Raw genomic sequence first — 25,895 nt, forward strand, 5'->3', positions numbered from 1 at the left:
ATCATGTTTATTAAATAATTGTGGAGTCAATCAATCAATCACAGCTAGTTTGTTAGTCAATCAATCAAATTAAGCAGTTTGACTCTGTTCGCTTGTTCAATATTTAGTGTGTCAGTCAATCAACTATGTTTATTAAATGATTCAAAAGCCAATCAATCAATCACAGTTAGTTTGTTAGTCAATCAATCAAATTAGTCAGTCAATTCGACTCTTTATTCATTTGTAGTTATAAATTTAGTTAGTCAGTCAATCAATCATGTTCAGTAAATGATTTAGGGGTCTATCAATCTATCAATCACTGAATCAGCTCAGTCAGCTAGTCAATTTTGTAGTCAATCAATCATATTAACAAATCATTCGGTTTGTCAGTCTGTCTAACTGCCAGTTAAATATTAAGTTAGTCAATCAATCATGTTTAGTAAATGATTTAACAGTCAATCAATCTATAAATCATTGGATTGGCTCGTCTAGCAAATGCATAAATTTTCTATATGTATTATTACACATTTATAAGTAATATAAGAATTATTCGTAATTTACAGACGCTCAATCAATCAATCAAATTAACTGCCAAATTTATGCAAATAGAACCTGAAATCCAGTGGACTCTAAAATACTCTTGAAACCTTCAGAGCTTGTGTGAAATGCAAGCTTAATGAGGAACGTAATAATTAATGCGATTCAATGTACTCAGTGCTCACTGTAGCTGGCTGAATGATTATCAGCAAGTCAGGCGTAAGAGCGCGTGACCCCAAATCTATATGTATATCATGTATGTATGTATATCGCACGTATATATGTATATATTATTTATGTGAAATGCAAACGCCAACATTGCATTGAATTCGAGTTGGAATTGGAATTGAAATTGGAATTGGAATTGGAATTGGAATAGGAATTGTGGTTGGGTTTCGAGTTGGAGCTGCTTGTGGTTGACTGTGGGTGGTGCATGTGGTGGTGCAATGCAAGCAATTGTGTCTAAATGGCAGCCCTGCTCGAAAGACATTCGTCCGAGCCAAGTGGCACATGTCTTGGCTGCGATTCATAAATTGTCTGTCATATAAGGGTTGCACACTCACACTCACACACACACACATAGATATAGTGGGGGCTATGGCTATATATATATTGATTTTCGATCATAACAACCTGCAATGTGCGCTTTGCCACCAAAGTCCACGACAATGACAAGCAGCAACAACAAAAACAACAACAACAACAACAGCTCGAAAGTCTCGTCCATTTGACTTATGTGAATTCGCTTTACTGATAGGGTGCAAGGGGGCAGCAAGGGCGTGGGCGCGTGGAACGTGGGGCTTAAGAAATTTCTTGCCATTGTCAAGTTATCATTATTTATTGGATGCGCCGCTTGGCACGCGTCCAATACAGCGCAAAAGATGATGAAGAAGAAGTGGAAGAGGAGGAGAACGAAAATAAGTTCATGCTCATTATAGATTGAAAATGGCAAAAGACTGCTCGACTAGCAGATACTCAGCAGCCAGATTGAAAGTATCAAAAATGAGCTAGTCAACGCTCTATCGATAACTATGGAACTAGTTCCATTAGTGGAACTGTGGTTCCATTCGTGGAACTGTGGTTCCATTCGTGGAACTGTGATTCCATTCGTGGAACTGTGGTTCCATTAGCGGAACTGTGGTTCCATTAGCGGAACTGTGGTTCCATTAGTGGAACTGTGGTTCCATTAGTGGAACTGTGGTTCCATTAGTGGAACTGTGGTTCCATTCGTGGAACTGTGGTTCCATTCGTGGAACTGTGGTTCCATTCGTGGAACTGTGGTTCCATTCGTGGAACTGTGGTTCCATTCGTGGAACTGTGGTTCCATTCGTGGAACTGTGGTTCCATAAGCGGAACTGTGGCTCCATTAGCGGAACTGAGGTTCCATTAGCGGAACTGTGGTTCCAATTCCGGAACTAGTTCATGTTCGATATGGTTATGTGCGCAGCTTTAAGTAGGCACTGTCAATCTAGTATTCCCGACTCGCAAATACTCTGTAACAGAGCTAAACTATTCATTTGCTCAACTAGTTCATATGAATTCAGCAAGTTTAGCTTGAACCGACTACTAAAAACAGCTGAACTCAATAAAATCATTCAGTCTTGAACTAGACTTATAGCTCACGTATAGATGAACCAGTTCATGAACAACAGCAGAGCTACGCACTGAGAAACAATAGAACAACTAATCGATTTACTTCATGAACCAACTGCACAGTTCACGAATCCCTGCATAAGTTGACTAGTTCATTTGCATAGTCCTCTTGCAGTCAGGGCTGCCCTCTGCGTCTGCGCCACAGGGTATCCAAGTCATATTTAGCTGTTGCCTGAGCATTCCTTTTGGCCAAGCGATAAAAGTGATAAGTGAAGTGTGCGACGGCCAAACAATAAGTTTTCAACTTACGCTTGACAGCCCCGCCCGCAGTCTAAGGAAAAGGGGCGTGCCATACAACAATACACAACAGTGACCGAGTTGTGCACTCAGGGTGAACTAATTTACTAATTCAAAGTTTTCAACTTCAGCCGCCGCCTGCTTAAGCCAGCTCCACAAAGTGTGGCACACACACACACACACACATACACACGCAGAGAGTGATGTATAGAATATATTACTTATACGCCTAATTAAGCTTCAACAAAGCGAGCACTTCATTATGAATTTCCTGCACTCGAGACGAAAATAAAAACAAGGCCTCCATAGACCCTCGTCTACGCCCCCTGGTGCCCTGGCCCTGGCCCTGGCCCTGCCCTGCCTACTGCCTTCCATTGGCTCTCCAGTCCCTGCCTGCCCCATAGGCCGCTCTCGCCTTAGACCCCCGCTCGATAGATCCCCACCTTGCCAGAGACCTCTGCTGCCCCCCCTCTCTCCCTCTCTCCCTCACTCTCCAATGTCATTCAATAGATCCCCTGCCCCTGTTGACCCTTCGAGTCGCCTGCTTTCCGTCAGCACAGGAAAAACCTAAACCACAACTAAACGTAAATTACGCTAAATTTATTAGGCAACACTAACGAAAATGAAGGCTGGCAACAAAATCATGTGCACCACGCTGTGCTGTATAGCTATTATATATTGTATATATATATACAGGGAGAGAGAGTGGGGGAGTGGGGTAGTGGGGGGGTAGGCCGTTAGCTGGCTGGGGGGTTTGGGCGGCGCGTAGCCAAAATCTAAACGTTGTCGTTAAAGCGATAGGCAGTCAACTCCAACGGCAACTTCAACTATGGCTAAAACAAGAGCAACAACAACAGCAGCAACAACAATAGCAGCGACAACAAAAAGGAGGCAAAGGATATTCAAGTTCAGTGGGAGCTGCCGTAAGCTGCGTGTCAGACGCGTTTTGTATAGGAAACTCGATAATTTCCACCAATTTCCTTCAAGTGCAAACATGTGAGCATGTGAGTGTGAGTGAGTGTGTGCCTGTAACGATGTGTGTGTGCGTGTGTGTGTGTGTGTCGTATGCGTGCTGTGCCGTTCGCCTGCTCGTTAAAGTTTGCGCCCCGCAATGGCTATGTTAATTTTCTGCTGTGCAGTTGATAGAGGGGCGTGGCACAATGGCAATGCGGCAAGCCATAAGCCAAAAAAAAAAAAAAAAATGGAGATATTTTTCGTGCAAACACCTTAACACACACACCCACACACACACATACACAATTGTAAGCGGCAAAGTAGGTAAATGGAAAGTCATATTTATTTTTGACTAGCTGCCAAATGCGAATTTCCCGCCAACTGTCTATCCGTCCGACAGTTCGTGTGTATAATTATCCCGCCGTCTGTTTCGCTGTCTATCCGTCCGTCTGCAGGTCTATCCGTCCGTCTATTTCGCTGTATATCCGTTCATACTTTCTTTAGTTCTATCCGTCCGTCTGTTTCGCTGTCTATCCGTCCGTCTGCAGGTCTATCCGTCCTTCTGTTTCGCTGTCTATTCGTCCGTCTGCAGGTCTATCCGTCCGTCTGCTTTGCTGTCTATCCGTCCGTCTGCAGGTCTATCCGTCCGTCTGTTTCGCTGTCTATCCGTTCATACTTTCTTTAGGTCTATCCGTCCGTCAAGCTGTCTGCCCTCTGTTCCTCTCTCCATCCATTCGTCTATCCGTCCGTCCGTCCGTCCGTCCGTCCGTCTGTCTCTGTTTTCAACTCTCAATTGCGGCAAAGGACAGACGACAAAGGACAACGACAATTATTATTATGCATTATGAAAGGCGGCAATGCGAAAAGTTTCGTCTGAACAAATGCGAGACCCAGTTCCCACTTTGACTTCGACGGCGCTTGCTTGGCAAAAGTTCCATGAAATTGTGAATTGTTAATGGGCATCATTACGCTTGCAGTTGGCAAACGGACAACTTTTATGACGAGCGGCATTAATATTTATGACTGCCATATATAGAATTATAAGCGCGCCCCCATAAATGCCAAATTGGATGACTTCGCGTCTTCGCCTTGCTATTTATATGGCAGCTAGAAAAGGCTAAACACATTTGCAGCAAGTGCGTTTCAACTGATTTGCGTGCAGTCGACAATGCAGATTTGCCGAATATCTATAATTTAGGGCATATGTGCGCTGCCCGCCCAAGTATGCTACACTTTTTTATGTCAACTTCTAGGCAAGGCGGCTTGCTCTCAAAGATTTATGAGAAACGTCCTGTCATAAAGGAGCCTTGAGTTTTTTCTTGGGCTCGTTCCTGCATGAATTTCTTCTGTTAAGGATTCATGAACCGCCAGCTGAGCAGCTCACATGAGCATGCTACATTTTCGACTTGGTAGCTGCCAACTTGACAAGATGCGCCGGTAAAGAAACTACGAGAGATAACGAGCCTTGAGCAGCTGCTTATGCTATAGCTACGATGCAAGATTGAGGAAAGTTTCGCAAGAGCAAGATTGAGGGAAAAAAATAAAATAAATAAATAAACAAAAGTAATTTATAAATGCGCTACAGAGTTTAAGACAAAAGCTGCAATAAAACTATATTAAAAAAAAAAAAAAAAGTAATTGGATCTTACGACTTTCTTTTTTGAAAACCTTTTAAAAACTTTCGACTTTTCCCTAAGAATTTATTTGTAAGGCGCTAATAAGTATGCGACAACTATGCACTATGGGTCAAAAGCCCGTTTTTTTGGAATTAATTAATAACTTTTGAACTAGTCAAGATAATTAAATTTGTTTTTTTTGCATTTGACTTTCGTTCCCATCACTCGTTTTTGGTGAAAAAATGGGTGTGGTACCGCCTCTCTTTCATATTATTAGCTGTCATAACTTTTTTGCTTTTTAAGATATTTACACCAAATTCACATATTAGATGTGTTTTCATGTTTTAAAGATCCTGTAAAAAAATTATCAAAATCGGTTAACTATATCATATAGTTTTTGTATGTAGAAGTTGACAAAAAATTTTTTCAAGGAATAAAAGGTTATATTTTATGATTTTAAGCACAAATAACATTAAAATATATCTCTTTTATTGTTAATCATCGTATTCTTCATTATCTGAAGCTAGCATGCCATACACCTCAAAATTTTAAAAGTCCTGCCTTTCGGAAATGCCTTTTTCCTCTTCCTCGTCTGCGACGAGGTTAGTTGCTGAAAAATTAAATTGCGTAAAAAGTGCGCAAAAGTGCATGTTGAACTTATAGGTGTTAGTTCAGAATTGAATACTCTATAAAATGAGCGTAGTTTCATTGCTACAAAGTGCTACAAACGCAAGTTTTCTCTTATCAAAGACAAAAAATTTTTTTTTTAATGATGTCAAAGACAGTTTTTTGACTTACATAAAACTTCACATCACATACAGATTTTGGACAACACAAACACGTAAACATAAAGAACAAGCCCAATTCCGTATTTTCCACCAAAAATTTTAAATTAATTGTCATTATTTTGATTTCAATTGGCGATTGAAATTCATAGAAAGTTTTTTACAAAATGATAATGTGCGTGTCATGCATAACAGCTCTGTTTAACAGCAGTTTAGTTAGCAGATCGCGCCTCTGTTAAAATTCTGAGTATGTAACATTTACATATAGGGTATTCTTAATGGATTGGCATTAAAATTTTGTAAATTTTTTCAACTTGAAAATAAGACTTTTTTCCAAAAAATCGGGCTTTTGACCCATAGTGCTATGTCCCTGCCCTACAGTATTCACTGCTTTAAATGGACACTATGTACTCTTCGAGCAAACCCATAAAAGTATACTACAGGCAACATCTACATAGGAGACATCTATGAAGGGTGATTCCTTTGAGTCTTCTCTGTCTAAGCTTTATAGACATTTAGCTAGTCATTTGGATGGCCATCAGCTGTAGCTTCTGCCTTCAAGTAGCCCCAATAAGTATGCTATATTTTGCACTCTGTTAGCCCTTAACAAGTTTTTCAGCCGATTAGGTAGTAAAAAGCCTGTTTAAATAAAATTAAAAAAAAAATAAAATAAAATAAAAATAAAATAATAATAATATTTAAAAAAAAATAAATAAATAAAATAATAATAATATAAAAAAAAAATAAATAAAAAAAAAAATAAAAAAAAATTTAAAAAATTAAAAAAAGAAGTTTATTCAATGAAAATATCGAATCTCACTTAAATATGAGCCATATTTCGCTTAGATGGTCTCTAAGCTGTTGGAGAATTGTCAACAGGCATAAACTCAATTGGATTCAATTTCATTGCCTCGAGCACACATATACTCACACACATATACCTCTGCAAGAGCTGCTATACAGTGAGGGTGAGCGTAAGGCTATGCATAAAAAGAGAAACAATAGACAGATACAAAGAAGTTATAGTTGCCCGCTTCATAATTTGTCTTTTTTTTTTCTTGCGGCGTTTGCGTTTGTGTCGTTTCGCTTCGCTTTTCAGCTTAATTAAGAAATCCAATTAACATCATTGGCACTAGATGTTCCAGAATATGCGCAATTTATTTTATTTTATGTTGCCCACACACACACACACACGCATGTCTCTCTCTCTCTCTCTCTCTCTCTCTCTTTGCGTGCGTGTGTGTGCGTATATTGGTAGCCTTTGGCCTTTCTGCATATGTAGACAGAAGCAGGATCTGTGTCGCCGTTGCCGCCATTGATAACGCCTCTGAGTTGGTCATTGCGTGTGGCCCAATGCTAGCGTGTATGTGTGTACGTGTCTGTGTGTGTGTGTGTGTGTTTGTGTGACACGCAAAGTTCAAAACATTAACAACAATGACAAACAACTCGGCAACAGCAACAGCAGCTGCTTTTCCTGTTTGCCCATTCAATTTCGATGTTGTTGTGGGCGTGTCAGCAACACACCCACACACACACGCATGGCCAGCTGATCAGCTTTATGTTCATGCATTAAAGGCGACAAAGCGAGAAAATGTGAATAAAGAGAGAGAGAGAGAGTGTGTGTGAGCGCGCGAATAGAAATACGCCCAGCACTAAACATACTAGCTGCCAACAATAAATACAATAAACGCAACAACAACAACAACAACAGGAGTCAAACACGCGCCAATGGCAGAACGCCCATCACTTAGCACAGGGTCAACAACAACAACAACAACAACCAACAATAATAATAATTACAAAAACAACTACAACAACAGCAATCACCATGGGCCTGTCACTGCATTGAGCTCTGAGCTTAACTCTGCCATTTCAACTCAACTCAAGCGAGCTTAACTCATCGCATAGCCAAAGTCAAAGTCAAACTTAGCACAGCTTTGCCTGCAGCTCTCTGATATTGGCACTCTATCATTTTGTCGCTCTCTTTGTCTCCCTCTCTCTGTCTCTATCTCTTGCTATTATTAGCATAAACAGTTACAACAATAACAACGGCTGCAGCAACTAGAGCCGACACACATTAGAGCAAATCTACTTAGCATTAAACCAATTCTACTTAGTTAAAGGGGGGCAAGAAAGGACGATTCACACAGCTTTTGTGAGCATTTTCATTAGAGCGCACAAAATGCGAAAGCCAAACTGATTAAGGCCTCAATTCAAAGACAACATTCAGCCCCCACTCATGTGTACATACTTGTATAAGTGCACGAGAGCGAGACGACAGAACATACTCAGTATACACGCACACTGCAATGTACCTGCTTGTAGTGTGTGTATGTGAGAGAGAATGAGAGTGAGAGTGCGAGTGTTAATATGCAGATTAGAGATGGGCGCAGGCAAAAGCTTTTATCGTAGCCCTTTGGGCATCGGACAAAGCAAGACGTGCTTGGACCTCAAATTTCGAATAACGACGCAGACGGAAAAAAAAAAAAAAAAAACAATAACAACAAAAGTGCAATAATTAGCAAAGCAACTATCAATGGAGAGGGATATTATATGTATGTATATATGTACATATGTGTGTATGTATAATTATTTATTTATACATATATGTATACATATGTATGTGTTTACGTGTGTATGTGTATAATATAAATTATGTATATTGCACGACAGTCATTGGCTTTCCTTCACGATATCTGTCTTCGTTCGCACGCCCATCTCTAAGGCAGATGAACTGTAACAGTTAGAGAGACAAATGGAGGCAGCGACGACCGCGACGGCAGTGCGACAGAGCAAGAGCATTAGAAGCGTAAGCAAAAGCAAAGCTCAAGCATCAACACACAGGCACGTAACGGGATTTGCGGCGCTGTGAGTTTCTGGTGGATTTTATAAACAAATATTTGGATTTAACGGCGAAATGCGAGCGTGCGTCTATGCGAGCGAGCATTATGCTTAATTTAAAGAAAATTTGTTGTACGCTTAAGTACCGCACACACACACACACACACACAGGCCCACTCTCGCTCTCTCCCTCATTATATGTGTGTTGGTGCGTGCGAAGCTTAGCATTTACTTAGTTACAGTTAAACTAGACCTCACTCGCTCGTGCTTAGTCTAACACAATGAAAATAAATAAATAAATAAGAGCAAAAAAAAAAAAAGACCAGAAAACCGCACCCAAGTCGAGATTACTTATCTTTAGTTTTTCATTTAAATATGAAGAGCCAAGTGCCCGTTACTCAGCGTGTGTGTGGCTATATCTAAGTGTGTGAGTGCGTGTGGTGTACTTTCATTTATTTGGCTGCTTTTGGTTTTCTTTCTACTTTTACTTTATGGTTTTTATTTTCCTCTTGCTGTTTTTTTTTAACGTTTTAGCTTTTTTTTTGCTTCTTTACACACAGAAATTCTTTACATACTTCGTCGTATTTGGTTTTTTTTTTTTTTTGTTCTTGTTGGTGCCAAGCCTCCGTCAGCCTTCAGCATGGCCACGCCCACATCCACATACTACACGCCCAGGCCACCCACAGAGCCGCGCACTTGTGCGCCTTTTTATGTGCGATTTAGTATTTTAGTATTTTCTGATTCTCCCCCAATACAAACACTCACATATACATATATATACATATATGTATATAAAATTCTGTGTGTGTGTGTGTATATGTAAATATATATATATACATACGTATATGAGCAGCTTAACTGTATATTTGGTGCTTTCAATTCCGGTTTTATTTCCAAGTTAGTTAGGCTACCAAATAATTGAATTTAGAGAGCCCCAGCTGGACAAGAAAACCAGATACACGCACACACACACACACACACACACTCGCACACACGCACACACCAATACGTAGTCACATACGTGTGTCTATGTGATGACGTCAGCTTTCTTTGAATACGAAATGCGTCAAAACAAGCAGCAGCCGCCCGTTTGCCAAGTGGGCGTGGCACACATACCGCTAAGAAGTGAGAATTGCAGAACAGGGGGCGGGGCGGTAGCACTGGGTCTTAAAGGTTGGAGCTTAGTTATGAGATTGTGGTTGATAAAAAGGATTAGGCGACCGGATTCTGATGCTGCTGAGGCTTCAATTGAGCCAATTATGATGACTGAATCGAATGTGTGTGAGTGTATGTGACTGTGGGTGTGTGACGTCTGTGTGTGGGTGTAAGTGTGTGGGTTGTACAATTCTCGGCTCTAGTTTTCATTTTATTATACCTAAAACTTTTATGACAACTTGCATTACTTCTGGCATTCAAGCCATGTTTCGATTAACTGAATTAAACTCCAGCAGAGGTATGCGCGACTAGCTGATACTCAGCACTTTGAAAATGTTTGGGATTTAATTTTGAGTTTCATTGAGAATCATATAAACAGATGTTTATAAATTTATTTTATTTAACTGAATATATTTGCATAAATGATATACCAATATGTTGTAGTTAGTTAGTTAATAAATATGCCCGACCTGGGGATAGTTAAGGGTATGTGAAAGGCAACTGAACATGAAAGGGCAAACGCATATGGATGGGGGATGAAGAAGGGTATGTGTAAGGGAATCGGAAAGGGTATGCCAAAAAAGTATATAAAAAGGTCTTTAGAGAGGTACATATATAGAAGGATATACGGTATATGTGGGTATATGGATAGTTTTGAGGTCATTTGAAAGGCTATTTGTAAGGGTAAATGGATGGAAACGAAAAAGGGCAAGTGAACTGAAAGAGTATATGAAAATGTTTATGTAAGGGCCTTCATCAAGGTATATACACGTGGGTGTATGTGAGGCTATGTATAATTATGTATACCCTATATATATAACCTTTATGTATACACTTTCCACTCCTTCAAAAGCAAGTGAAGGTTTATATATGTCTATTGGTAAGGGTATTTATAAGTTTAAAGATAAGAGTATGAAAAGTAAAGGTATTTGTAGTTGATAACCCCTCACTCGTTCCTCTGCACCACAAGCTAGTTTTGTTACCTTAGTCGCGCACAGGTCCCACACGTGTTATGCTGCCTGATTTAACTAGAAATACTTGAATACCTATGACGATAATGGTAATGTATGTGCTAACCGATAGCCTCACAAGCACACACACACACGATATATATATATACTATAGACTATATATCTCTATATATATGCCCGATATGATGTATACAAATGCAATTTACACTTAGAGATTTCAGCGACTTCATTTTGAGTTCTAGCCAAAGCACACACACACTGACACACACACACACATATACTCTATCTCTATCTCGCCCTCTAATTATACGATTTGTGTTTTAGCTCCGCAAGCCAGCGTCGACACTGTCAATTCCTGGCTCGATGAAAACACCTTCCATTGCGAACCGGGAACAGATCTCATCTGGATGCAACGAAGAAGCGGCCGAGGCTTTAGTGGGTATCCACTCCGACTACCCTAGGTATGAAATGTATGTATACCAAGCTCCGACCAGTACCACTCATGCATATATGCATCCCATATACATATATGTATATATCTAGTTGCTAGACTTAGCCATCACATCAAATCGAACCCCCCACACCCTCCACTCTGTCCACTTAGAGCGAGCGAAAGAAAAAAAACAACTTTGACTAATTGCTATGGGCCATAATTAGCTGTCAACGCCAGCAGGGGCAGATTATAAATGTCATACACACACACACACACATACACACACAGTGTGTGTGCGTGTGAGAGGGAGAGAATCGAAACTAATCCACAACAAATGGGAAAGTTATATAAAAAGTTTTTGCTAACTATCAAATCAAGTCCAATCGAATCGCCTCTGACGAGCATTCAATTTGTTTGCCATGTATTATAAAGTCACTTTGGCTGTAGTCTATACACATACATGCACAGATACACACACACATACACATACATATATTGTCATGTGTCCAGCTAAATCTGTGTCGTTGCCTGCGCAAGTAAAATACATTTTTGGCACAGAGTGAGGCATCGATACCCTGCATAGTTTCCTTGTTGGAAATGGGGTAGATTACGCTAGCAGATGTTAAGCTTAGCTGATGTTAATCTTACCTCGATATATATCGAATAAAGTGTTTGCTTTTCACTAATATTCTACCAATGATAGATATGTATATGTAGGAAAAGTAATAATATAAATCTCTTTATTATCGATACCTATCGATAACATTCAGACATATACTGTTACTTCGTATACACTTTGATAACTATCTATATCAATCAGACATTATAGTCTACTACTATGGAATTCGACAGATATCGATAACATTTAGCTGCAATAGCATTCCACCTTATAAAAGTTTCAATAACTATCGATTGTTATAATACACTACTAAGGAACTCAATAGATGAAACATTCAGTTGCAATAAGATACTTCTTTATATGAGCTTCGATAACTATCGATAACATTTTAACATGCTATTATAACATTATATATCCTATTAACGTTTATAGCTACCGAAAACATTCAACAACCATAATTATCTATGGCTTCTCAAAAGCAGCGATAACAATCGATAACATGCAGCCAATAGAAATATTCAATTTGAAATTCCAATTAAAATCTATTTCACTCATATTTCGTATAGTCAATTATATGTTCAGCTATTTCAGGCATAATGACATAGGTTTACCTTCGGAATAAAATCAATACCCATATAATATTGCAAAACCAATTTGATTGTAATGCAATTTCGTTTGTTATGGCGCCATATGGTAACATTCCTTGGACTTCATGGGAATTCATTTGATATTCCATTAGATAGATTTACACACACACGCATATATCGATATGTTTATATATGGTTGCTTTGTCTACCCAGTAGAGGGTATATACTAGTCTAGCATATTGCTCAAATCGAATTGATTTTGGCACATGGAACTTGGTATATGCAGCTGGCATTGAGGCAACTATGCATGCATGCTCGTTCATGTCGTGAGTAGAGTATATAGGTATCACTGCATTCAAATGTTTCTGTAACAAGCACGGGCATTATGCAGTCGATCAAGCCCAGCTGCAATTTGCTGACTAGTTCTCTCTCTCTCTCTCTCTGTCTCTCTCTCTCTTTCTCTTTCTCTCGCTTGTACACAAATTGATGTGACACAAATTTTCATGAGCTGGCAGCCAACCTGTCATCCATTAGTCGAAGATTTATTAAGCAATGTCCATTCATATGCGCTCAGAGACAGATAGATAGATAGATAGATAGATAGATACATAGATGGATAGATAGATTCATGTATGCAAAGATACATTTGCAAATCTGTCAATGTCTTGACCATCAAGTAGTTGGCTGGTTGGTTAGTTAGTCGCTTGGTTGGATGTCTCGAGGGGCCGAAGACGACGATGTGGTGGCATGGTTTATCAATTAGCATTAAGTATACGGCCCGCAAACCACATCGATGTATTTTGTTTTTTTTTTTGTTTTTTTTGTTTTGTTCTTGTGTCATTTTACAGGTATATGGAAGAACGTGCGCTTACTGGCGGGAATACCTCCAGGAAGCCATCCACAAACTCGGCCAAACACAAACCGAATGTGGGCTATCGCCTGGGCAAGAGAAAAGCATTGTTCGAGAAGCGCAAACGCATTAGCGATTATGCCTTGGTCATGGGCATGTTCGGCATCATTGTGATGGTGATTGAAAACGAACTGAGCAGTGCCGGCGTCTACACAAAGGTGAGTGTTAATTAATGACAACTGACAACGGTGACGACTCGGCCAACTGATGAGTGGCGAGTGATGAATTATAACTAATCGAATCGAATCGAATCGAATCGAATTGAATCGCATACTGATGCGAGCCGCCGGCTAATGAGCCGTGATGAATATAATAACTGGCAATGGAATGAAATTCAATTGAATTGATTCCATGACAATTGCGAGGGGGAGGGAGAGCGAGAGAGACAACTGTCAACTGCGCCACTCGTAATTTGTCAGTTGGATAAACGAGTCCTGCTTAGCGAGTGGAATAAATTATTGATAATAATGTGGAGCACTAAGTGAAACAAAGAAGAGCTACTCGATATTCGGCGACTAGAGTAGAATGAATTACTCACGATTGCTCTATAATGGGCTATATTATGTAAAGTGACAACAGTTTATTTACGGCCATTGCTTAATGTTCGGGAGTATAGAGAAGTGCAAAAGTAGAAAACGAATAGAAGAAACGTAGCTATTTCTGATATATCCAATAGAGTGACAATTAGAGTAGATTAAACAGGAGATGAGAGATGAAAATTCTCTGGCAGACAATATATATAGAATAGCTACTCGTTACTCTTAGTACTTTCAGTAATATAGACAAGTACAAGAATAATGCAATGGAAAATAACAAGTAATATGCGAAGATTCAACTCGTTCAGCTCAGTGAATTAAGCAAGTAGAATCCATTTACTCGTTACTTTAGTGAATGTAATGTGTAAAGAGTAGAGAGTAGGCAGAAGTAGCGAGTAGCTGGGCCTCGCTGTAATTGAGAATCCTTAATATTATTGATAACGAGTGCTATTTGACTCTGGAGAGGCAGCAATGAATGAGCAGAGGTACTTCCTACTTAACCAAGAGAAACTCCTAACAATTCAGTTTTTTTCGACTTGGACAGAAATTCAAATCATCGAGAAGGAAGGGGATAGCATTTTTTTTTCGATCTATCTTGATTTTTAATTTATCGGAATGCAAATTATCGAGACTCGACTGTATAACTAACAATTTCAACTTGCATTTCCATTTCGTTCTCTTTTGCAGGCATCGTTTTACTCGACAGCGTTAAAAACCTTAATATCTGTTTCGACTGTGATTCTTTTAGGACTTATAGTAGCTTACCATGCTTTGGAAGTGCAGGTGAGAGTGAGTGCAAATTGTATCTTCTTTTCCAGATGTTTATTGATGGTCGTCATCGTTATTGTTTAACGTTGCCATCGTTTTAACCGCCCGCCCGCCCGTCCGCCTGCCTGCCTGCCCGCCTGTCCCCCCTGTCCCCACCCCCCAACCTCGCTCACTGTTTTGATAAATCCCATACTCCCCCAAACCCAAACCCGAAACCGTATAGTAACTCTAATTCCACTCATCGTATCCAACTCTAGAGCTACGGCCCCGGGCCCCCTAGGGTTTCCCCTATCCCCTGTTCCACACACCTCATTGCAGTTTGTTTGTTGTAAAGTTTGTGTGTTCTTTGTCTGTTATTTCTTCAATCTCAAAAGTAATTTGCCCGTAGCTCAAAAAGAAAACCCAAAAAAAAAGAACAAAAAAAAAAAAATAAGAGAGAATGCCAACAAAAGTAAAAACCAACCGTAAAAGAGAAAGAAAACAGAGTCTTGCACTTTGCATTTAACGTAATCGTAATCGTAATCTCGTTATCGTTATCGTTATCGCCAACGCCAGCATGCATGCCAGCTGGCGTTACGGAACGCAACTGTACCTAACACAAAGTGCAACACTTTGTTTATTGTTTTTATCTTTTATCTATGCATATGCGTATGTATATGCATTCATATATATATATATATTTATATATTTCTTTATACTTTTGAATGTCTTTTTTTAATATCAAATATCAAAATCCGTTCCGTTCATTTCACATATATAGAGCATATATATGTATACCATATAGAGAGTGCGTTCTATGAACTATGATCCCTAGACTCTTAGAGGTGCTGCTGCTCTCAGCTGACTAGAACAAACAGCAAAAATAAACAATCCATCAATCAATCAATCGAACATCATCACAATGCATTGTAAATAAGATACATTCAACATCCAACAATCAATCAATCAAATTCAAATAATATCTTTTTCGCTTCATTTTAAGGCCAATTGCATGTATAGCACTCACCTCAATCAATCAATCAATCAACTCAATCAATCAATCTCAACTCTCTCAATCAGAGAATTGACCAAATTACTATTTTCTATTCATTAACATGTACAGAATTCAGCTCAATCACTCGGTCCACCAATCAATCAATCGAATCTCACACTTTCAATCGGAGAACTCAACTTCATTCATTTCTCATCATCGTAAGGGCAATTGCATGTACAGCACTAAGATCAATCAGCCAAACAATAACTCAATCAAGCTCAATCAGAGAGTTAAGTCCATTTACTTCCATCTGAGGTCCAACTGCATGTACAGCACTCAGCTCAATCAATCAGCTCAATCGAACTCCTTTGCCCCAATTCATTCCCTTCGACTCCTGCATTTGTCTTCCTTCAGTTATATAAATATCTCTGTATCTCTATTTCTCTCTCTATATATACATATGTTTATATATACATCTAATCGAATCACATCTAAACAAAATGTTCGCATGAGTAACGGTAATTGATAAACATAGAATACCCAAATCCAGAGCATGAAAGAACTAATTAAACATTTTGTTATTTCTTATTTTATATAACATCTATCTATATATATATATCTATATATTATTAACTCTAGTTATTTCAAATTGCATCTCGAACATGTCTTTTTCTTTTCCAATACATTCGATCACAAAACATTGCACACAATTTACTCGTATATCCAATAATATCAACTGATAATTCATAATCAAATACAAACTTCTTGAGAACAAATAGCAAATCTAGATGAGAAATCTATATTACATACATATATATATATATAAAATTAAGCAAATAGAATTCGTTTCGTTTTCGACTAAATGAGAAAGTCCTGTGATATCCTGTGTTTCGCTTTTTTCGATTGATAATCTACAAATTGATGATGATGATGATGAAGAAGAAGAAGAAGAACCACCGCTCAATCTATGATAAAGCAAATGTACATATATATGGATCTATATATATACATTCCTCTATCTGAGCCAAATCATTTGCCAAACAATAAAAAAAAAAATAGCATATATCGTCCATGATTCAGATTCAGTTTCAGAATACATAAATTGAATGTTCAATCATCTCCGATGCAAAAGACCAAATATCAATCAATCAATCAATCAGTCAGCTAATCAATAGCAGCTCTATATGTCATACAAATATACATATATATATACATGTATATATATATATGTGCATATGTGTGTCTGCATATATAGCTCAACATATCAGTCGTCTCTCATACTTCGTTATCTTCATACTTTGTTATCGACTATATAAATCCGAATAAATGTTAACTCCCCCCCTTCCACTTTTTTTTAATGTTGATGTTTAAAGTAAAAATTTTAATATGTAATTACCTTCCAATTATGCTTTGCAGAATTCAGTAAGTAATACTTATATAATATACATCATAAATATTTGTGAGTAATTCCTACATGCATAGTGTTATGTACCCCATACATACTATATATGGTTAACAGTACCAAACAAAAAAAAAAAAAAAAAAAAAAAAAACCAAAACAAAACAAACTAAAAATCTATTAAAAATAAACAACAACATTCAACATAGAGTAGCTTGACAACAACAACAACTACAACAACAGCCGCCTACAACAACAACAAGAACAACAACAACAGCCTACAGTATCAGCAACAACAATACGCCACATCTATACAGCTATATTCTATACATACATGTACCATATACCTGCGACTTGTATTTGTTGACATTGTATGGAATATATTATGTGTACCAAACTTGCTTCATGTACCTCATACATAATATACCTAATGCTTGTGTGAACACATGTACCATGTACCTAAAGCTTGAATTTCAGTACATGCACCATGGAAATACTACTTGTATTTGTATACATGTATCTTGTACCTTAAGCTTGAATATATGTACACGAACCGTCATGTACCTAAGACTTGTATTTCTGTACTTAGTATTTATTTAGGTACATATATAATGAAACTATATATATGTAGATGTACCATTAACGTAATACTGGTATACTTGTATGTATGGTATATGCACCTACTACATATGTGATACATGTACCAAATACTTGCATAAGTATACATGAGCCATGTACCAAATACTAGTTCAAACCAAAACGAATACTAAAGCCGCAGAGAACGTAGCCAGGATTATTAGCAAGTCCACTTAAATGTTTGGTTGCAAATACATTTCCATGTTTGGCTACAACAAATACGTTCTTATAACGCCAGATATCGTTTTTCAAATTAGTTCGCTTCAAGCTGTTTCCAATTAGTTGATCAAAGAAAACCAAGCATCTAATCTATATGTATGTATGCGTGAGCGTGTGCCTGTAGAAACTATCGTTAAGGAAATCTATTACAATTTAAACATATTTTACAAGCATATTAATTAGTTTCGATCGCGTTTTCTAGTTCATTTAACACGAATAATCCGCTTGCTCATACGAAGATGCGCGCAAGCGATATTAATTACACATCTCTATGTGCATATATCAAGCTAACTCGTTCTAACACATGACAATTGCTGCTCAATGGCGACTGAGCTAGCAACGATAGCTGCAGCTCTTTCACACGCGCACGCACACATGACTTGACAAAATGGCGGCTCAATACAATGGCGTACAGCTGATCAAGCTGCACTGACAACAACAACAACAACAACCAGAAGAAGAACAAAAACAAACAAGAACAGAATGAAAATAACCGTTGCTTAGTTCTGCACCAGAAGCAATCAACCAATCACCGATTCACCAATCGCATTTGCGGGGCCATTTGTGTAGTGCTAGTCCACAACTGCAAAACTGCATATAGTATGTATGTATGTATGTATGTATGTACAATAAAGGGGAAAACATTACACACACTCAGACACACACACACACACATGCATACATATACATAGACACTTATACATACACACATATGAGCATTCTCATTGCTAAGTCGATTCGGTAAAAGCATCAAAAATCCATTTTTTAATCACCAAGATTCGAACGGTGTTTCAATTTGCCAAAAATCAAATGAAGAAAGAAGAAGAAAAAAACACAAACAAATTCACAGGACTTTGTCAGAGCAGTGCGTGTGTGTCTCTCTCTCTTTCTCTGTGTGTGTGTGTGTGTCAGGCTTAAAATCATAGCTAACACTTAATCTAGTTCTGTTCAATAGCTTCTCAACTCTAGTTTTCTTTTCGATTAATCGGCTTAACTTGCGAATGACTCATATGCAAAAAAAAAATAATAATACAATACTCGTAGCTATCGTAACTATCGCAACAATCGTATTTACGTAACAGCCACAGCCACAGCCACAAGTCAATACTCTCGAACAACAACAGCAACAACAATTCAAACTACTCGAATACCATACAACTCAATAGCAACAGCAAAGGGCTTGCCACGCCCACTAGCCAGCAGCTGTCGCTGCCGCCTCTTACCCTTTGCCCCAAGCAATGCTTACCCCCGAAATATCCCCCGAAGCCCTCCTCTCACGCAACATTCACAACAAGTGATTTGTTTATCCAATGTGTGTGTGTGTGTGTAGTGTAGTGTAGTGTAGTGTAGTGTAGTGTAGTCTATTCTAGTCTAGTGTACTCTAGTGTATATGCATATCTAGATGCTCCAATGTGCTTTTTAATGTTCGACCCGCTTCACTGTGCTATGATTAACTAAATTAACTATATACTCTCTATACGATCCCAAATATACCTCGGCTAGAAATCGTGTGAAAATGAAATAATCAACAAATTACCTGACCCGAATCGCAGTCAAGATTGAATCATGCTCGTTTATCATAAGTACGTTAATTATAACTAATAATATCTCAAGCTCTATCTCCATGGATATTGTGTGTGTCCCTAATGTGATATATACGATATATAAAATCAATAAATACTATGTGTATTTATATATGCAAAGCATAAATCTATATACATATATAATCTATATACATATATATATTTATTACTTAAACAAATGGAAGTTCAATAAATTGTTTGTCTTCTGCTTAGTATATATGTATTTATATATGTATGTGGATGTACCATTCGGAAATAAAAAATCTTTGAGTTAATCCAAGATATAATGAGAAATAATTGATTTCCATATCAGCTATAGGATATCATAGCCTCGATATGGAATTATTAGTATGATAAACTTGTAGATTTTAAGTCGGTTGAACTATGTATATTCCGAAGGATCAAACCTTCTGGAACTTTGGACGAACACTCTATATTGTATCAAAGTGGTTTGTAGCAAAGATTCTTCAACTTGTAATTCTGCAATGTAATGAAGGTATTTTGGAATTGAATTCTGAATTCTGAAGAATTGTGGATTATACCAAAGATTGATTTGCCTCGAGCTCTGTTCTGATAAAATTCTAAATTGCTCTAAAGGGAGGGCTTAAAAGTCGACCTTATATCAATTAAGAATTTTGGATTATACGAAAGGTTTTTATTGTACCTAAAAGTCATTTATGTTCGGACTCGGTGTGTAACAAAGTTTTTCTCGCTTTTAGATATTGCACCAAAAACTTATCAGCTTATAACTGTGCACCATAACAATATTTATTTAGTTTAAAATTCTAATTTGTACCGAAGATCCTTAGGAGCCTTTAGATTAAAATTAAGCATTATATCAGAGATCATTCTGCTTTGACTTTTGATTACCATGTTTTATATTCTCCGTACTATACCAGAGATCTTGATAGCTTGAAGTTAACTTTTTACAGTGTCCTTAAATTGTACGAAAGATGCTTAGACTTAGCTCCTTAAAGTTTAAATTCTCTACTCTACCAAAAGTTCTTCAGTTTCATAGGGCCTTAGGTCCTTAGACTCAGAGCTCGGAGCTGTACCAAATATTTGTATATTTTTCTTCAACTGTGAACTCTGCATTGTACCAACTATTTTTCTGCTGAGAAGATGACATTCCACTAAAGGTTACAATGTCTAGTACTCTAATACCAAAAGTGCGCTTAACTTTAAGTTTCTGCAATGCACCAAAATTTTCATAGAGCCCTACAATGTACCAAAGTGCTTGAGTTTACTATTCCGTACTCTGGCAAAGGTCCTTCAGCTAAGCATTCCGGCGTATGGCAATGCTGATGGGGGTTAAAATTCTGAATGGCTCAATTAAATTAGTCTTTTGCAAGTCTGGTCACACTCGCGCAGGCGAGGCACTTGAACGCCTTAAGCCACTTGGGTCCTGGGCAAGCCAACGAAATTAGTTAACATTCGCAGGACGAGTGGGCCTCAGCAAAACTATTTGCGTATTGGCTGCCAAATACTTGACCCAATCGATTGCTCACTTAAGAGAAAGAGGGCGAGAAAGAGCGAAGGGAGGGAGGGGCAGAAGTATGTATAATAATAATGAAAGCGATTTGGCTTAGCTCAAGAGCTCGAGTGCAGTTGCAATCGATTTAATTAAATCAAGAGACTCTCATCAGAGGCGAATTAAGTGCCAAAGCGAACGATTTGGCTTAATTCAAAATTGATGTGAGCCAATTAAAAATCAAGAAAAAGGTAACACAAAAACAACGCAATCAAATTAAACAAGAAAAATATAATAATAATAATAATGTGCTAACCACACGAGAACACGCACGTCGCCTACCTTTAAGCAGTAAGTACTTTGCACACACACACACACACACATTCACACACACACACCCACTCCCACGCACCTGCTTAGTGAGCTATGTTAGCTAAGCACAAGTAGGTAACAGCAGCACCGCCGATAAGCCAACCGATAGATGCATCGACAAAGCAGTAGATCGAAGCAGCAGCAGCAGCCATTAGCAGCTATCGTTATCGTTATCGATAAGCAACCACAAGTTACTGCAAGCCCTACTCTGAAGGCTGGAAACAACAAACAACGGCACGTCATCGATAACAGGCAGCTATCAGGTTTTTGCCAACGCAATTTTGGCCATTATCGATAACATTATTGGAGTATTTAATAGTAATAACAATCCACTAGTCCGTTGTGTTTCTTTCCAAAAAAAATTCAGTGAGCAGCTAAAAGATTTTACAAACTCTTGCAAACGATATCGTTATCGTAAGCACGCACAATCAGGTAGCAAATATCGTTATTATTATGAATAAACAGGTAGCAATTATCGTTATCATTATGAATAACAAGTGGATAACCCATTTTATTATCCTTATCGTTATCGATGCCACGAATCTAGCAGGTTCTTTTATGATCGTTATCGTTATTGATAATACCAACTGGCAACTAGCAGCTTTAACAACATTTTGTTATCGGTATCGCTTTAGATAACAAACAGTTAGCCACTAATAGATTTCCAGCCCAATGTTTTCGTTATCGTTATCGATAAAACCAGCTGGCAGCAATCAGGTACCCTATTGTTTTCGTTATCGTTATCGATAACATATCAGCTACTGATAGGCAGTAGGTAGCAGAACTTGCGAAGGCTATCGATATCGTTATCGATAACAATCACACACACACATCTGTTACACTTCCCATTAGTTAGGTCTTGCAAATGCTTTTATTATCGTTACAGCTATCGATTACAGTGCTAGATGTCCATACAAGTCCAGCCTAGGTATCGCCCACAACGCCCCATCGCTTGCAATGCAACCACAACTGCACTACACGCACACTAGCACACTCGCAAACCAATACACACACACACACACACACACACACACACACACAGTCTCTCTCTATCGCACACACTTAGCCATAGACATACCTCTATACCTAATACATGTACACCTCATAGACGTTGTAATTTGTCAATTAATTCATTGCTCGTATTTTTGGGTGTTTTTTCATTTTGTTTAGTCGCAAATAAACAAATCAATAAAATTCCAATTATAATTAATAATTAATTTCTTTTCTCTCTCTCTCCCTTTCTCTCTCTCTCTCTCTCTCTCTCTGTTTCATTCTCTTTGTTTTTGCTGCTGCGCCAAATGGAAAAATAAACGAAATCAAAAAATAATATAAAAAAAAAAACTCATGAAATGAAACTCCAAATATATATATTTCATATATATATATATATGCCTATATCTAAATCTGTGTAACTGTGTGTACGTGCGCGTGTGTGTGTGTGCGTGTGTATTGCAGTTATTCATGATAGATAACTGCGCCGACGATTGGAGGATCGCAATGACATGGCAACGAATTAGTCAAATAGGGTTAGAACTTTTTATATGCGCTATACATCCAATTCCTGGCGAATACTATTTCCAGTGGACGACGAAATTGGCCAATAAAAATAAAACAATTGGCACCGAAATGGTGCCCTACGACGTAGCTTTATCACTACCTATGTTCCTTCGATTATATTTAATCTGCCGTGTCATGCTGCTACATTCAAAGCTATTCACAGACGCATCATCACGGAGCATCGGCGCTCTCAATAGGATTAATTTTAACACAAGGTAAGTCCACACGCATTCACAATTGAAATCCCAATCCCAATTCCAATTCGTTCAAGATCTATGCAGAGCGAGGTATTAAATGAACAACGCGAAAATTTAGTTAAATCATATGCTAAGCCGCTTTTGCCTCTACCTTTGCTTCTATCTGTGTCTTCTGCTTGCCAGGAGCAGAAAATAAAGAGGAAAATGAAATGGAAAGAAACTCTTTGTTTATTTTACATTTCGGCAAGTTTTCCGACTGATTTCTCCTCCTCTCTTCCCTTTTTTCTTTCTTAAAGTCAAGCTCAATAGCCTCTATATTTAATGAAAGTTAAAGAATCTTATGGAAATATTGTTATAGCGAAATACAGTCGAGTCTCGACAATTTGTACCTCGCTAAATCATAAATCGCGATAAATCAAAACAAAATTCTATTCCCTTGAAAAAAATTCGTTCTCGATAATTTTCGATAATTTGAATTTCTGTGTAATTCGAAAAAAAAAACCAAACTGTTTCCCTTGCCCTTTTGAATTATCGGGACTCAACTGTACCATATATATGTATGTCCACCCCTGAACACAACCCGATGACTATATATTTCGCTTCTCGTTTCCTTGCCAAACTAGATTTGTTTTAAAAACACTAATGACAATATGCCCGGGAACGGTTCTATTGGTCTTTATGGTCTCCCTGTGGATCATCGCATCGTGGACGCTGCGGCAGTGCGAAAGGTAATGCAATTAACTATATATAAATATACAAATATTTGTTGATTATAAAAACGAAAAGAATAACAATATTTAAAAAAGAAAATGTTTTTGAATAGTTATTATATTTACGTAGTTATTTACAAATGTTGTTTCTGTTGTTTGAACTTTGAGTTCATTTCGATTTTTTACTCAACTTTCACGTATTTGAATTGTTTTTCATTTTATTGAAATTATTTGTTCGATTGATTTTTTATTGTTTTTCTCGTAATTTTGATTTTTGATTTTATTTGATATATTTATTTTATTTTTTTAAAGCCCGATTAAATGTATGCCACTAATACTTTGACATAGCTATACATATATATACATGCATACATGCATATATACATATGTATATATGTATGTGTAAGCATGTGTGTGTGTGTGTGTATGGGTGTGGGTGTGGGTGTGTGTGTGTGTATGTATATATGTGTGTATGTGTATATATATGCCTACCTTTATACCATATTTATGTACATAACTGTATGTGCTTTAACTTTCCAATCAAATAAAAAATCTTAAATAAAAAACGCACATACTATTCTAGCCATGAGGATTACGAAATCAGAGATTTTCAATAGCATTTGACTTTAACTTTTATTTGCGAGAGACCCCACCCTCTGCTCCAGAGGAAACTTTATATAAAAAGCAAAAGAATAAAAAAAAAAATCCCAAAGTACTTTGTAACTGTATCTTTATTGAGCAAAATGAATTGCTCAAAAGTTTATTTTTTGCAACTTGCATTCAGAATGGGGCTTAAGCACAGCACGCACACACACACACACACACACATTCATAAACACACTCACACACACACACACAGCGAGCAGCTGCACCCATCAACCAATACGTGTTTTGTATCTTCTTTCGTTAACTTTTGCAGCTGTGCATGCCCAAGCGTGTGTGAGTGTATCTCTCTCTCCCTCTGTCTCAATACAATCCACCGCCATTCACACACACACACCCACCCACACACATACACAATGAGCGACTGTGTTCATATCACGTGCTGAAATATAATTTCTGCATGCAGCTCAATTTTATTTACATTTATACATAATTCCAGCTGATGCGAATTGTCTCTCTCGCTCTCTCTCTCTCTCCCTCTCTCTCTCGCTCCCTCTGTCTCGCTCTCTCTGGTTTTTATTTTGAATGATATTCCATTGGCGATTGCATTTGCTATTTGTGTGAGTGTGCGTGCGTGCGTGAATTAGTAGGTATTAAAAACGATAGCTGTCCCGCTCGCTCTCGCGACTTTTTAAGTGTAGCTGCAGTCGACTGAAACGAAAGGCGAACGAACAAATAAATAAAATCCTTAAGATTCTCTGCTCGTGCTCAATTTGTAGTCCATTTAGCTAAATTAGTTATATTTACATTTTATCATATCTTATATAAACTTATTTTTTTTTTTTATATTGCCTTGCGTAGTATTTAATTATCTTACTTTTGCTAATATTAATATATCTACTTCGTATGCTTAGCTTTAACAATCTCAATAAAAACAAAAACAAAAAATACACACAATTCTGTCTCTCGAACTGTCTCTCTCTTTGTCTCTCTCTGTCTGCTCTGTCTCTCTCTCTCTCTCTCTCTATCCTATCTCTTTCTCCTGCTGTCGCATACAATATCGATAACACTTCATTTCGATAGCAACGTTGCACTCAATTAGCCCATCACTAAGTACTCTGACGATAATTGATAATTGCGAGTTTTTGCTTGCTCTGCCCTTTTCAGTGTGACCATCTACCCAAATAATAATAATAACTATAAAAAATACTTTAGTTTAACTTTTTTCTTTTACATTCTTTTAACTTAAGTCTGTGTATTACATATATATTTTTGATTAAATTTTTAGGCTATTGTGCAGGTGTGTGTTGTATGTATGTATGTATGTTGTGCGTATTGTACGTCTGTGCGTGTGTGTGTGTGTACGGTGTGTGTGTGTGTGTGTGTGTATTGTGTGTCGTGTTGTATTGTATTGTATTTAGTACAGCTGTAAGAGAGTTTTACTCTTTACTCGTACATTGTATTTATTAAGCTTCCAATATGGATTGAACTAACGCCTGCATTGCTCTAGAAATCGTATATCGTATGCATAACAAGTAACTACCTACATATATTTACTATATATATTTACATACTACTACAACAACAATTGCTA

The 25,895-nt window shown here is 37.7% G+C and overlaps 1 protein-coding gene across 16 annotated transcripts in view; it reads left to right on the forward strand.

Moving 5' to 3' along the window:
* Positions 1-25,895, forward strand: part of LOC6585899 (small conductance calcium-activated potassium channel protein) — a 100,669-nt gene that overhangs the window by 52,143 nt on the left and 22,631 nt on the right. For 11 of the 16 annotated variants that reach the window (XR_004364629.2, XM_044006965.1, XM_032733084.2 and 8 more), the window contains 5 exons: positions 11,053-11,198; positions 13,216-13,435; positions 14,501-14,602; positions 22,690-23,006; positions 23,612-23,716. Coding sequence is in view for 15 of the 16 variants with exons in the window: in XM_044006965.1 (XP_043862900.1) it covers positions 11,053-11,198; positions 13,216-13,435; positions 14,501-14,602; positions 22,690-23,006; positions 23,612-23,716 (890 nt within the window). In the remaining variant the exon portion in view is untranslated. Of the gene's footprint in view, positions 1-11,052; positions 11,199-13,215; positions 13,436-14,500; positions 14,603-16,970; positions 16,977-22,689; positions 23,007-23,611; positions 23,717-25,895 lie in introns of all 16 variants that reach the window. The other 5 variants (XM_032733076.2, XM_032733075.2, XM_032733081.2 and 2 more) reach the window with 2 other exon arrangements.

The sequence above is a fragment of the Drosophila mojavensis genome, unplaced genomic scaffold (genome assembly GCF_018153725.1).
Source record: "Drosophila mojavensis isolate 15081-1352.22 unplaced genomic scaffold, ASM1815372v1 contig_136, whole genome shotgun sequence".
NCBI classification, from domain to species: Eukaryota; Metazoa; Arthropoda; class Insecta; order Diptera; family Drosophilidae; genus Drosophila; species Drosophila mojavensis.